Source organism: Patella vulgata, chromosome 7 (assembly GCF_932274485.2).
Source record: "Patella vulgata chromosome 7, xgPatVulg1.2, whole genome shotgun sequence".
NCBI classification, from domain to species: domain Eukaryota; kingdom Metazoa; phylum Mollusca; class Gastropoda; family Patellidae; genus Patella; species Patella vulgata.
The window spans coordinates 49,457,033-49,473,356 of record NC_065885.2 but is presented as its reverse complement, the minus strand read 5'-3'; the positions used below and the strand labels follow the sequence as shown (position 1 = coordinate 49,473,356).

General features: G+C 37.2%; 1 protein-coding gene and 1 long non-coding RNA gene across 4 annotated transcripts in view; one reads left to right on the top strand and one right to left on the bottom strand.

Moving 5' to 3' along the window:
* The window catches only part of LOC126826707 (high affinity cGMP-specific 3',5'-cyclic phosphodiesterase 9A), an 83,692-nt gene extending 83,151 nt beyond the window's left edge, over positions 1 to 541 (bottom strand). The window contains exon 1 of one of the 3 annotated variants that reach the window (XM_050555729.2): positions 112 to 541. In XM_050555729.2, coding sequence (XP_050411686.1) covers positions 112 to 208 — 97 coding nt within the window. In that variant the 5' untranslated portion in view covers positions 209 to 541. The remainder of the gene's footprint in view (positions 1 to 111) is intronic. The other 2 variants (XM_050555728.2, XM_050555731.2) reach the window with 2 other exon arrangements.
* A 15-nt stretch (positions 542 to 556) lies between these two features.
* LOC126826727 (uncharacterized) lies at positions 557 to 11,210 on the top strand. Its single transcript, XR_007682368.1, has 2 exons — positions 557 to 627; positions 10,164 to 11,210. It is a non-coding gene; the product is annotated as an uncharacterized LOC126826727 (long non-coding RNA).
* Positions 11,211 to 16,324: the final 5,114 nt, after the last annotated feature.

Here is a 16,324-nt window from a genome sequence, read left to right as displayed (position 1 = left end):
TCTACACCGTTATAAATAGTTTTTACAGGGATTCGCACATCAAATTTACCGTGAGGTTTGACTGAGGGTTAATCCTCACAGCTTATCAATCATTAGGCTACACATGCTTACCTCTCAAGTCTTCAGCGTCATCACAACAGCTAAATTCCGCTTGCTCGTGTCTGCCACTGACTTCAAAATATACAATTTTTGTTGCCATCCTACACATTATATTCTAAACTCATATAGTGTCATGACAAAATTCCATGTGAAAAACACAAAGTTCAGCCGTACATCCTATTACATTCAGTTACTCACAATTTGCTGTGTGCACCTTCCACATTCACAGTCGGCTATTGAAGGAAGTTCGTGCGGGAATAGCTGCCTACCTTGGCAACGATTTTCTGACTATAAAACCTCACTTACATCTCGAAGTTCTCTCGCCAATCGCTTAGAATATTAGATATTTATCAAATAATTGATACCGGTTAAGAAAAAGACACAACAGCAGAAGACGAATTCAGTCGAATGAGCATAATAACAATCCAGCCGAGCCACGAAACATATTCACGTGACCCCGATGTTGACAGATCGCCGTCTGCTAGACTTTTAAGCAGAGAGAGAGGCGAATGTCGCACTGCGTTCTTGGTCAGTTTGTTATCTGTTCGATTAATAGTAATTCGCATGATTATTAAAGTATTAGAAAATTTTGTAGGCAACGTGGCAGGTAACGATTTCTAGGATTTGTTTAAAATATGATATATGTTGTAGATTAAGACTATTTTGCAGCTACACATTGTTAGCCTCCGCAACAAATGCAGACTCCTTTGATACACCGAGTGTTAAAATTGATGGTGCATCTGTCACAAACCATGGAAAAATTTCATAATCTGTAGACATAGGGCATGCTATGAAAAATATATGCCAAACAATCACTGTTTTAATTGTTTTTTAAAAAGAGAACGTATTTTTGTTTTAGAGAATTGTTTTATTGAACATTATGAAATGGCACTAATATCTTGAAAACGAAAGTAGGTAACTAAAATAAATTTAGGTTAATAGCATGTGTTCTATTAGTCTATTTAAAACATTTATGGGAAAATAATTATTAATTTATTTCTGAAAAAAAAATATCAGTAGGCCCAAGATTGTTCCTCCGTAATTACTAAATGGCCCCGAAAGGATTTTAAATGAAATGAAATGAAATTGGGTTTAACGTCCTACTGTTCTGCTCCTACCGGGCTAATTAAAATGGGCATACGCCATACAGTGTGCTATGAGGGAAATTTTGCCCAGACAGTGGCACTACGGCCTACTCTTATATCAAATTTAACTGTCAAGGGATCTTGTACGTGCATGCATATATGTAGACGGGACCTCGGTTTTTCGTCCCATCCGAACGACTAGACAGCTGTCCTTGTCCTGCATAACTGACAAGGGGGAATCATGCCGGAAAATCTGGATGAACTTTCTCGGCCAATGCAGGGATCATACATCGAACACCCGATCTCCAGGCTAGAGAGCAAGCGTCTTACCCGCTTAGCCACCGTGACCCCCGAAAGGATTGTAATGTTACTAGTACGAGAATGCCATGCGTTAAAAGGGCTAATAACTGTAACCCAATCAGGCCCGTAACTAGTGGGATGGGGTGGGGCGCATTTAATCCATTTCAATCAATATCGATGTTATCTTAAAAATACATTATGCAAGAGCTAAATCGGCCTATTGCAGATCTTTCTTTAGGACAGAAATGTTATATAAACTATTAATTAGACATTTATTAACAAAACAAGACCATAATCGACTCTCGATGGCATCGGATACTCGAGATTTTAACTAGATTAAAACAGTTCACCATTTAAAAATTTATTTAAAAATGGGAAAGCGAGGCTAAGTCCCGATTATACCAGTGCCCTGGTTACCACTGTGCACACATCTTGTCAAAACTACAATCAATGATAACTTGGCTGAGAATGAAGTAATTTGAATGAAATTTTCAATATTTTCTTTTTATATTATCTATTTTTGAATTATTATAGCAAGAATGACCAACTCTTTATTAAACTCTTCTAATGTATCTTTAATGTGAAAATATCAAATATTTTAGACACAGTACATGCGTCGTATACTCTATGGTTTCGAGTGCCATTTGTAATGAGCAAAGACAAACATATCCTACAAGATAATGCGGAAGTAATGGCTGATTCACAAACGACAAAATAATAATTTAAAAAAAAACGTGTAGAATGTCCAGGCGTAAACGACTGCCGTTCAATTTGAACTGTTCCCGAATTGAATATAAATCACTATATACATTCATATTACATATGCTTCTAGGCCCATTTCCGTCTATTTTAAGGTTCCAAACAAAATAGCCATACGTCCTTTAAAAGTGGCTTATTCGCGATCTATGCTCCAATACTTCTGTTAAAAACACCGACAAGATTAGTACTACTCGTATGTAGGCCTGCCATATATTTAACATTTTGTCTTAAAAGTTGTTCTACTCCTCTTTGGATGAAGAATGGCTAAACTTGAAATCAGTGGGGCGTGTAGGGCCTATAATTTATCGACATCCTGGCTTGGGATATATTCCCATTGTAAACGATAAAGGCTTGGCACAATTTGTGATTTTAGCGCGTACGTGAGAAAGAAGTATAGCATAGCCGAAGGGCAATGTGGTTTTGACAAATATGTAAAACACAGAAAATGAATGTAATGTGTGTAACATTCCTAACTAAATACGTTAGCTCCTTTATCTACGTCACCAGTCAATCAAAGCATAGGTGTAAGTCAAGCATGACGTCATTCCAATACGAAGGCCTGCGTGCAGCATCTTTCCTACTGTCATCGGTATCTTTCAGGAAGGTAAATAGACCGATAAATGGTTTAATGATCCCTTTATCTCTGCATATTATGACATTGGATACAGCGATACAATTATTAGGGCACCTATTTGAATTTAATGGGGGTGGGGGGATGGGGGGTACTAGCTACGAGAACGTAGATAAAAACATTGAGATATGCTGATGTGCTTGTTTTAGCTACGATTTGTATGGGGCGCCGTTTGTAAATTAATTATTTAGCTTTTTATATAGCAAAAAACACTAGATTTAATTTAATTTATATATATATAGTTAAATCTCGACTTTTGTGCAAATTTTTCACTTTTAATATTTAAACTAAAAATACAACAAAAACTCAATATTTAACATAATATATATAAATATTTCTTGATTTGTCTCTATTTTCATATTTAACATTTAGCATTGAATATTAAGACCAAAACAAGAGATTTGATGATATATAAATATTTAGCTAAATATTTAGTTAAATGTTTAGACATTTAGCTAAGGATATATTTAGTTAAATGTTAAAATATTTAGTTAAACATTTATATATAATATATATTTAGCTAAATATTTATATATGTAACTAAATAATTATATATTTAGCTAAATAATTATATATTTAACTAAACATATAGTTAAATTTACAAAGCGCAACCGTACCACGCCGTTTGTAAAATAATTATTGTTGTAAGGGAGCCACGGTGGCTAAGTTGGTAAGGCGCTGGCTCGCTAGCCTGGAGGTCGGGTGTCCGATCCCTGCATTGGCCGAGAAAGTTCATCCCGATTGTCCGACGTGGTTTCCCCTTGTCAGTGATGCAGGACGGAGGGCTTGACAAGGACAGCCGTCTAGTCCTTCGGATGAGACGAAAAACCGAGGTCCCGTGTAAACATTGGAATGCACGTAAAAGATCCCTTGGCAGTTGGAATTCGATATAAGAGTAGGCGATAGTGCCGCTGCCTGGACAAAATTTCCCTCATAGCACACTGTATGGCGTATGCCCGTCTTCATAGCCCAGTATAGGAGCAGAACAGTAGGACGTAGTGTACAACTTTCCATTGACTGCAGTTCGTGGTCAGCTTCCATTTCTAATTGCTGGTAGGCCTATTGTGCCAAGGCTCACGTGTCGGGTACACGTCATCATTTTATGCGCAGTTTTTTGTGTCGCTTACGATAATAGAAATATTGGCGGGACCACAAATATATATTTAGTTAAATATTTATACATTTAGCTAAACATATATATTTAGCATGATATTTATATATTTAGTTAACTGTTTATATATTTAGTTAAATGTTTATATGTTTAGCTAAATGTTTATATGTTTAGCTAAATGTTTATATATTTAGCTAAATATTTAACTTTAGATTTTTCAGTGATTTAGTATTTAGCATTTATACCTACGAAAAACAGCACTTTTAGCTATATATTTAACTAAGCGATGTGAAATCAAGATATAACATTTAAAGTTTTTCATAGACCAAAAACTCGACTTTTAGCTACAATATTTTTTGATATTTACATATATGCCATTTTTGTTCTAATATTTATCTAAATATATATATTCGGCGTTAAATCTAATGTTTTTTGCTATAAAAAAATTAAATAATTATTTTACACACGGCGCCCCATACGATTTGATGCCTTTAGTTTCACCTGACAAATTTATACTAGTAGGACTAGTTAAACATACCCACCCTAATGTACTGGAACAACTTTCGTTACATCTGTAAATATTGTCAGTAAATTTTTTAAAACGGTGTTTCTAACAGAATTGACAAGGTCATTCTTGCAACCTATAAGGGTTATCTTACTTTTCGCGTATTTTGATTGGCTGTTGTACATGACATATTTTTTAGCCCCGCCACATGACGGAAAGATGTCAAATTTAAAATGCCGGGTCAAAGCCAGCTATTATCGCTTCGGTTTAAAAAAGATGATTCGTACTCGTGTCAGGTAGATATGTTTAATTGAAGTTGAAAACACAACACATTTTATATGGAAATACAATCACTGGTTTATAAGTATAGCACGACGTTTCGACAAGTATTCTCTTATCGTTATCAAGCACAAATGATATTTAGTTAAACTAAAAGGTGATATTTATAGTAAAACAAAAAAGAAGCCATAGACAAATGCTGTTATAATACAAGATAATAGTTAAATTGATGAAAGGATAATTAAAACTTAAATAATAGATAATTGATAGGGGTTAACAATAATCAGGGAGCAACAAAGCCATAAATTTAATATAGACAGAATAAACACAATTGTGAAGCCCTATTAATAAGAAATGTATAAAAATAGATGTATACAGTATAACACCTTAATTGTGTAATTACAAATTATGAGCTATATAACAGATAATTATATATCTCTAAACTAATTTGCTGGGGGAGGGGGGGGGAGAAGAAAGCAATATGATTGAAGTTAGGTTGTATAATAACTAGAAATGTCCAAAAGAAACAAACAAAAGAAGAAAACAATATGATTGAAGTTAGGTTATATAATAGCTAGAAATGTCCAAAAGAAACAAAATAGGAAAACTATGGGCCAATTAACAATTATTTCTCCATCTTAATTAGTTCATCATAGGCCTTTGGTATGTATAAACCTGTATCTCTATGCAGTTCTGGGCTGTGGCGTTTGATTTGGATAGCTTCTATGATTTTCCTGTTTTTCTTTTGGTGTTTATGCATGGCTAAGGTTTGGACATTCGTCCAGTCTGGTTTGTGGCCCTGGTTCGTGCTGATATGTTCTGCTATTGCGGATACGTTAGTTTTGGCTCTAGACTTATGTTCTGCAACCCGCTTGTCAAGTGGTCTTTTCGTTTCACCTATGTATGCCTTGTCGCAGGAACAGTCTATTTTGTATAATACTCCTTTTGGTTGAATTGGGTTGGTTGGTAGATGTTTCCCATTTGCCTTTAGGATCCGTTTTAAAGTTGTGGAGGTGGTGAATGTTGTTCCAATATTCACTTTCTTCAAGATTCTGCTTACTTGGTAAGATATTTTCCCATAGAATGGCAACATAACTTTAATGTCTGGTTTTTCAGGTTTATCTTTCTGGTGGGTGGGATTTAGGGTGGATTCAATAACATAGTTGACAAATTTAATCGGGTAGCTGTTTAGGGTACATAAGGCGCGTCGAAGATGGTCAAGCTCTGCATGAAGGTAACCAGGATCACAAATGTTGCGTGAAGAAAGTGAATATTGGAACAACATTCACCACCTCCACAACTTTATAATTATCTGTTATATAGCCCATAATTTGTAATTACACAATTAAGGTGTTATACAGTATACATCTATTATTATACATTTCTTATTAATAGGGCTTCACAATTGTGTTTATTCTGTCTATATTAAATATATGGCTTTGTTGCTCCCTGATTATTGTTAACCCCTATCAATTAACTATTATTTAAGTTTTAATAATCCTTTCATCAATTTAACTATTATCTTGTATTATAGCAGCATTTGTCTATTGCTTCTTTTTTGTTTTACTATAAATATCACCTTTTAGTTTAACTAAGTAAGTTAACTAAATATCATTTGTGCTTGATAACGATAAGAGAATACTTGTCGAAACGTCGTGCTATACTTATAAACCAGTGATTTGTATTTTCATATAAACTGTGTTGTGTTTTTAATGTGTTCAATCGCTAAATGCCACTCAAGGATTAATTGAAGTTGGGTGTGGCAAATGTCATAAATAACAAAAACCAATCGTTGTTTTGGAGAAAGAAATTGTCAGTTTTGCTCATTTGAATCCCGTTGCGATTAGCATTGGGGTTTGCCAGTTGGATCTATAGCACCATCTCTTATATCGGAACACGAAGGGTTGAGAGGTGAGATTTCTTATCTAGGGCGAGCACGAGAAGCTCAACCCATACAGGTTTAGATCAGACAAGGATTATCTGTTTGTTAATCATTCTGAAGGTAAAAGAGAAACTTAGAACATTAAAGTCGAAGTCTCTATAAGGCGCAACTGAGGCATGAACGTTCCCCATAAACATATCCTAGGACAGCGATAACCCCTTGGCCGAAAAGAAAGCTCTCAAGGACAAACTGAAATACGCCAACGACCTTAGTGTCCCCAATCTGATTCCGAAGAACAGACACGAAATTTTCGAACTTCTCCCAAATACGCGTTATTAGTTGGGTCGAGAATAACAATAAATTGGGTACCTGATCTTCCTATTTGGAAAGTCTTGCCGAAAGTAATCAGTGTTGGTATTCCACTTTGCCATGGCTATAAGTTCAACGCGAGTTGATAAATTATATACGGTATTTGACGTCATTGTACATATTTTCCAGAATCATATATCTAAAAAGATAAGAAATGTATGGAAACAGTAATAAAAACAGACGTATCTAGTATCTACTCTGTTATAACAAGATATTAAATACAAAACAAACGAGTTTATATGAAAGATACTATTCGTGATCACCGCATATAGATTTACTGTTTAGCGTATCTTTGCTTTAGTGTGTAACGTTTAATTTGCAATGAGACGTCTTCAACATGATGAACGTCTACGTGCTATTGGCATGCCTCAGATGGGTTCTACACAGCGAGCAGTAGCCAACATGCTTAATGTGTCATAGTCTGTGATCAGCAGACTGTGGAACCGGTACAAACAAACACACAATGTTGATGATAGACCTCGTTCAGGTCGTGCTTAAGCCACTACGGTAGCCCAGGATCGATACATTCGTACACAGGACCTGCGAAATCGAGGAAAAACGGCCAATCAGATTTCTGTAATCTTGTACCAAATTACAGGAATTCGAGTTACACCCCGAACGATTAGAAATCGGCTACATGCAGCCCATTTGCATGCGCGACGACCGCGTGTTGTGCCTGCATTAACTCGCCAGAAAATGGCAAACAGGCGTCAATGCTGTAGGCAGCGTAGAAATTGGGGTAATCGTCGATAGGCGCGTTTGTAATGTTCTGAGATGTGTCAAGATTTACTCTTTATTTCACCGATAGGCGTGCTCGCGTTTGGAGGCATGTAAATAAGCGTCATGCTAACGTTAACGTTATGGTGTGAGGAGGAATCAGCATGACTGGCAGAACGGACTTGCATATTGTTCAAGGAAGGGTCACTTGTGTGTACTACCGTGACCACTTCCTGGCACCGATAGTCCTGCCCTTTGCTCAACGTGCAGGTCGACGTTTCATCTTTCAAGATGATAATGCCCGTGCCCAACGCGCTCGTGTCGTGAATGACTACCTCCAGCGTCACCATATTGTCCATATGCCTTGGCCAGCCACGAGTCCTGACCTTTCCCCTATAGAGCATGTCTGGGACATGATCGGGAGACGTGTTCGTCGACGTCAACGTCAACCGACAACACTGCAAGAATTGACCGTGGCACTGCAAGTGGGTCAGATTGCTGAATGTCTGAGGATTGGTGGAGCAATTACTCATTATTAAAACAAATATCAAAAACGTCCATTTTCACTTTTGATAGTGTATCTCTTTGCGAGTGAAATGGGGTCGTCAGATAAACCGCCCATATGAACTGTTTATGTTCATGTGTAGGCAATTGGCCTGTTAATAACATACACTGGTCACCTCTAATAAAAACAGCAGTGCATTTCCGCAGTTTTGTATTATTTTTGAATATCCCCTACTTTTTTGAAGAGTATATTATTGTTCCCCGCCTTTCGAAGAAAGCAGGGGACTATTAAAATGAGTTCGTCAGTCTGTCTGTCCGTCCGTCCGTCACACTTTTTTGGACACGATAACTCTCCATCTAATTGAGCTAAAAATTTAAACTTGGTGTAGGTGTTTAATAGGTCGATGCCTTGATGGAGTTCGAAGATGAACATTTTCTGCTTAGGGTAAGCAGAGATAAACAATTAAATTGGTTGATGCTTTGAGACACGATAACTTTAGTTATAATTAAATGGGAGTGACGGAACTTGGTGTATAGTTTCATTGCATCAATACCTTGACTGAGTTCGATAATGAACACTTTCTGCTGAGGGTAAGCAGAGCGATAAACAGTTTGATTGGTCGAGACTTTGAAACACAATAACTCTAATTGAGGTGGAATGTTCAAACTTGGTGTAGGCGTTTATTGGGTGAATGCCTTGACGGAGTTTGATGATGAACATTGTCTACTTACGGCACGATAACTTTGGTTATAATTAAACATACATTAAAGCCCTTTGCTTAAACATATATTATGCAAGAGCTAAATCTATTTACTGGATTATAATCCGATCTGCTGCTCAACGCTCATTCATCATTAAATCAATAAATGGATAATCGAGACTAATAGAAACTCTGCTTTTAATTGGGGTAAAATGTTGATTAGGTGAATGTCTTGACTGAGTTCAATGATTAACACTTCCTGCTAAAGCTAAGCGGAGCCAAGCAATTTCTTTGACATTTTTATTCTATCTGATACAAAGTGATAAAACTTAGTGTATGGTTGATAATCAGTTTGATTGCTCGATACTTTTGAAAAAGATAAACGTGCAATTAATTTATATGTGTCATCTATTTATTTCCGGATTTCGGCGTGGGACATCAGCCTCACTGTTGGCTTGTTGCTCTGGTTTTTTGTACCTCAGTTAATTTATTGTTATGTAATATATTGTTTATTGTAACATTTTACCAATATCAGTTCTTCTGGGAAGATTTAATACGTAAATAGATAGGCGGTTATGGAAAAAGATCAATATTTGTCAATTATATCAATCATTTATTATTGTGTCATGATCATTTAATCAGCAAAAAAATCTCTTGTATTCAGATTATACATGTATTATACATGTATAATAATTACGTACTCTTGTGTAATGTAAATTTAATCCACAACAAATTTTTGCAGGGGGGTGGGGGTGCATGGGCCTGGATGTACGGTTAATATAATTTGATTTAAAAAATGGATAATCGAAACTTTGTTTACTATGGTAACAACGGTAGAAATGACGATCGAGAATCCGCAATTCTCCGAACAGCTAACGTAATGAAGTAATTTAAAATTTTCAAGAAATTCCCTTTTGATTATCTATTTTTTAACTATTATGGCGTGAATTTTCAGCTTTTTACCTAAATCTTACATAATGCATCTTTAATAAAATTGAAATGGTATAATTAGTCTGTTTGTGTATAACTAATTATTGTTGGATATAGCGGCCATTTAGGGCAGAGATCTGTTCTCGAAGAGTAGATACATGTATGTATTTCTATGTGTGAAGAATGCTGCAACCCTACCAGGTCTTGATCACTACTTTTATCGATCTATTTGATATCCTTTTATCTATGCAGGGTTCAATCATCTTGTAATTTTATCCTATTTCCTTACAGACGAGATTCTCATGATGGTTCCTGCATGAAGTATAACAATATTAAATGGCTAAAGAATATTATATAGTCGGGGAAAGAAATACAAAATAAGTAAAGACTGTTTATGAAAGTGTTGAAATAGCACAAAACGCCACAGCTGGATAAGGCGTTCCAAATAGAGAAAGGGAGAAAAATGGAGATTAACGTTATACACTCGACACAAACTAGGTTATTTCGGGACTAACATATGGTTCAATTTTATTTCTATAATTCGTTTGTGCATATGGATCTTTAGCTGTAGGAGGAAACCGGGGAAAATGGAGAAAACCCACGAGTTTGCACAGGTGACCCTACTCCTTGTCACGTACACAAGCGGGGAATCTAAACTACGCACCTTGACACATCAACAGACCTTATGATTTTACACGCACGCGTTAAACCACTCAGGCCACCCCATCCCACCCCTGGGTTCCAAATAAGTGAGAATATTATATTTTTTATTTAAGAAGAAAAGCAATCCCTCAATGATCCATAGTTTGCAACCATGTTGCCAACTGGCGTACTTGGTACAGCCAATCCTACCCCCCCCCCCCTTTAAGATGCTAGAAACGTTGCTAATGGATTGAAATTCTCACAGATTGTACCATTCCAAAGCAAACGCCGAATTCACGGGATACCCGTTGATACATAAATGGACTTTACTATCTACCCGTCGCTTTGTATTTTTCGAAAAATTAGAAAAGAATGTTTCACATAGAATGAACTAGTTTTATTGAATGAAATATATTTTGAAATGAGTATAGGCATGTTTAAGAGTCAACAAAATGCACATGTGCAACATTTAAGACTGGTAATTGCTCTCAATCTTTGCAAAGCTGGAACTGGAATTCATGATATTAGTCATGAACGAGGGGTAGGGGGTGCAAATTTTCATCCCGGGTCTGGCCTATAATACCCGTTAATTTATAATCATGCCCCCCATTTCTGCATTAATATTAAAGATAGAAATTATGCTTGTTAGAACATTTATATCTTATTGTATACAGTTATTAAATATATTTCATTTTATTGCTCTTGTTTCCTTTAGTATTCAGGTAAACAAAAGCTAGTAAAAAACAGGATTACTCGTGAGTGGACGCCAAAAGCCAAGTAATTTGACAACTGAAATTCAGATCCGAACCAATACTTTATTTTGCCATTTCAAGTGACGAGTGTCTTGCACAAGAAGGGGTATGCTGACCAGTTCTGTTAAATTCGATTCTTGGGTGATCGTAAGTGTATTCATTCTATTACATAACATATTACACCGATCCAGTTCTTTTATTATATTAATCCATGATAAAGTTATATGCGAAAGAACATAAAAATAATTTGCTATTTTAGTTTGCCCTTGAGAAACTACTCTGAGTGACTTTTAAAACATTGTTTATGCTACTATGACTTTATGAGAATGAAGTACTTTTAACCTATTATATGCTCCACCGACATTTCTTTCAATAGAGAAAGACTTTTCATCTTTATCTCTGTTGCAAATTTACCCTCATATTTTTTTTTTCTGATGAAAGCTTTGGAGGTAATCGTGTGTCAACAGACCGGATATCTGAATCACGTTAAATGACATGTAAAATCGATTCTGTCGTTTTAATATAAATTAACTCCTGATTTTTTCGAGCTGCACACTAATCGACCACGAATCTCCAATCAATAGTTTTAAATATGAGGTGAGATCGGAAAAAGTCAGTTTCTGTGGTTACAGAAAACGAACCCGAGTCTTATGTCCTTCTCAATGACATGACATTATAACTTGCATTACATTTCTTTACTCCTAGATCTTCTGTGCAATTATTTTCTCGTTTATCCGGTCACATTATTCGCGTCCTGGATCAAAGAATAGTCACTAAGTAGCTAATTGTGTTGATTTTTGTTGTTGTTAGGTTTATCTTTTTAATGAATATGTACATAGTGTCGCCACATTTTCCGTTCCTTTTACAATTCATCACGTTCTTGTAATTTGGCTATAGTGTCGAAAATCTAGTCTAACGAAAATCGAGCACATGGCATAGCCTGTAGTATCACCCAATGGGAGAGAGAGAGAGAGAGAGAGAGAGAGAGAGTTTAACATCCACTGATACAGACTAGGTCATTTCGGGACTAACATATGGTTTGATTTTATTTCAATAATTCGCTTGCGCGTAGGGGTCTTTAGCAATGGGAGGAAACCACAGCACCCGGGGAAACCCACGAGGATGGCCAGACAACCCTATTCCTTGTCACACAGGGACTCGAAGAACGAGGCTAGACATATTCCACAAGCTATATCAAACTGTGACGCCATATTCTTATCTGTTCGTTCGTTTCTAGAGTTTTACGTCCACTTCCACCTAGGGTGATATCGTAGACAATTTTTATCTGTTCGTTCGTTCGTTCGTTTCTGGAGTTTTACGTCCACTTCCACCTAAGGTGATATCGTAATTTTTATCTGGACATCATGCGCAATAAATACTCTCGGTGTAGACTGGAATAACCAGACGCTAGAGACTGCCATTCGATTGAGACTTCTGGCGTATTTCAACGAACATAACTTACCGGTATTAGAAATGACAGTAAAAACAGGAACTATTGAATGTAAATCAGTTTATATACATTCATAATACATTATTTTATGCGTTGCGACCCATTTGAGTGAAATTCTAGTCCCAAATATTAGAGACTATAAGAATGCCCGGCTTCGCTCGGGGGTCATAACTCCGAAACCGGAAGTGGTAGACTAACGCCACCTGGCCTATGTTACTCCCCGGTCCGAGCTACCCCTATACCCCAAATTTCAGACCGGGGGCAGACCTAGTGTAGCCGCCAACCCCGAACAGTCAGACAAACAGACAGACAGACAAACGTCAGTCACACATATTAGTATAGAAGATTAAGCTCCTTTAATACATTTGCAAAGCGCATATTGAACACCCATCTAGTGTATAGGCTCGTTTAAGCTATATTCTGTTTGATGTGAAAGTTTACTCCACATTAAGCCCTTTGCTTAAACATACATTGTGCAAGAGCTAAATCTGCCTATTGCAGGTCTTTCTTTAGGCCTGAAATGTTATATAAACTCTATTAATTCGACATTTATTAACAAAACAAGACCATAATCGATGGCATCGGATACTCGAGATTTTAACTAGATTAAAACGGTTCGCCATTTAAAAATTTAATTTAAAAATGGGAAAGCGTGGCTAAGTCCCGATTATACCAGGGCCCTGGTTACCACTGTGCACACATCTTGTCAAAACTACAAACAATGATAACTTGGCTGAGAATGAAGTAATTTGAATGAAATTTTCAATATTTTCTTTGTTTATCATCTATTTTTGAATTATTATAGCAAGAATGACCAACTCATTATTAAACTCTTAACTAGTGTATCTTTAAATTGAGTAGCGACTCTCGGGTTTTCCAGAATGTTTGGATTACTTAGTCTTAGGGAACTTTTTGTATGGTTAATGCGTATCTTCGTTAACCCGGTATAAGTACAGAAGGTTGTGCGCGAACGGCAAAGTTGGTTTACTCTTTCCGAAATACCTGATGCTACTCAACCATTGAGGTGTTCATTTGTGATTGGTTGAATACGATTCCAGTGTTGGCCGAGAAAGTTCATCGAGATTTTCCGGCGTGATTTCCCCTTGTCAGAGGTGCAGGACGGACGGCCTGACAAGGACAGCTGTCTAGTCGTTCGGATTGGACGACCCCATGTACACACTGGTGTCACGTAAAAGATCCCCTGGCAGTAAGAATTGGAATTTGAATAAGAGTACGCTGTAGCGCCGCTTCCTGAGCACACTTTCCCTCATGGTACACTGTATGGCATAATGCCTTTCTTCATTAGCCCAGCCGGAGCAGAACTGTAAGACGTTAAATCCCATTTCATTTCAATGCTAGATTGTGAATGCTAGTCTGGTCTCAACTGGTCCAAGTTTTCGGGAAACTTTGCGTTTTCGCTGGAACATAATAATTATCGTTATAGATTGTAACTGCCTGTTTGGTGGCAACTTTTGTCTTGTTGTACACCTTGTAGAATTTGGTTGAAACCCTCCACGTAAAGCGCGAATACCCAGTATATACTTGACATTCAGTTTTTGGGTGTTTTTTTTTGCATGTCATCACTAAATTGAGTAGACGCTTCCTTCGTAGCCTCCAGCAGTGTTGTGCGTCAAGCGCTGCTGTCTTACAAATTTGCTTTAGCTACGTTTGTGATGGTATTTTAAAGTCATCGTTATTCAAATGCCGAAAATGGTGTTTAACTATCTTAGCTATTGGACTTATGGTATTTGAGAAAACAGATCCCGATTGGGTGTGAAATTAGAAATTATATATAAAACTAGATTTATAGTGTTTGTTTTACAGATATTATCAAGGGCTCATAATAATATGTCTTAATTTCTACTTGGCATTTATGGTGCCACCTTGAAACATTCAAAGGATAGCGATTGACATTTTAGACCGTTTTATATTAATTTTGGAGGGAAACGCATGAAGTTCACTAAAAGGGTGTGTAATATACTGAAATGTAGGTTTGGGTGGATTATATATCTTTAATATGTGTAGATTCAGAAACTGGATGATGCCACTCTGGCACACTTGGGGAAATTTAAATATTCAAAATGGCCGACATGAGGCATTTTCTGGCTATTTACTTTAATTTAGTGAGGTAAAATTCGGGCAGATTCTCTCGGACCTTGGTGATGGCTAATTCCGCTAGAGAGGGCCAAATTCAAAATGGAGGCTCACTTTGGAGAGAAACTCATAAAGCCCCCCCCCCCTCAATAAGTGTGCAATATATTAAACTATAGGTTTTCGGTATCAATTACTTCAGATATAAACATAAAAACATGTTCCTCACTTTTTGGACGATTACCCAAGCTCATTGGATTCAGCGGGTCAAATTCTGATAGAAACCACCTTCTGTCGCATATTTTACCCCACTAAATAACCAGAAAATGTCCCAGGACGGCCATCTTGGATATTTAATTTTCCCCAAGGGTGCTAGGTGGCATCATCCGTATTCTGAATCTACGCATACCGACTGTGGCTCTATCATCATATCATTTCATATGACTGTTAGCTTCCACTGGTAACCGTTCGATGTAATCTCAATGGTCGAAGTTACCAACGAGAGATCTTGGACAGAGCCGTAATGCCCCACTCTGACAATTACCCTCTTCCAACACGGTCTTTATGGGCGAAAACGGTAGACCACACCATGCGCCGGGAAACACTACCTTGACGAGCCAAAAGCCCTGGCCTGACTCAAATTGACCATTCTTGGGCCAAAAATCGGTCCGAGGGACCCACCAATCTTGACAATTTGGATCAGACGCCACACCAGGAAAGGAATAGATTAAAAACGGCTCAGATCCAACGTCTTATTCAGTTAATGAAGATAAGAGTTTAAACAGGTGACCAGGCTAGCGAAAGCGACATTATATATTGCCCTTTCCATTGTTTTGACTTCGAAAATAGATCTCTGTCATTTCGGGACTAACTGTTCAATTTTATTTCATTAATGCGCTTGCGCGTAGTGGTCTTTAGCAGTGGGAGGAAACCGGAGGACCCGGAGAAAACCCACGAGGTTGGACAGGCGTTCTTAAGTTAGTGTTATGTTCTAGCGGACCAATAGTGAAACGTTTAATGAAAAAATTTAATGTTGTACGCGGAAGTCGAATTAACTCATCTTGTAATACTATAGGGCAAATATACTGTAGAGGTTATTTAAGTTCTGTAAAGATGCTCTGGTTAATGTATTGATGTCGTTAGCCAGAACCAGTGACAACGAGAACTAGGCTAACAAGGATATGTCTGGTAGATTAAAATCGGGTAATGACATCATAGTCTGGTAATCTGTGTACACTGTGTTGAAATTCAGGGTAGCTTCTGTGCAGCTGACCAATCAGATGAAGGAAGTACCTGGTCAATGCATGACTCATGCACGTATCCTCTTTATAAAGAACGTGCGGGGTTTAAGTTTCATTATGCATCATTTCGTATTCTCAGAAGGGCGTTGCAACAGCCTCCTAGGCTGAGAGGCTGGGAAACACCACCGCAAAACACAAGCTAGAGGATAGAGAACCTATATTTACCTTAAATTTAATGTCATATAGCTGTGTGTGTAGTTTCCTGTGTATATAACC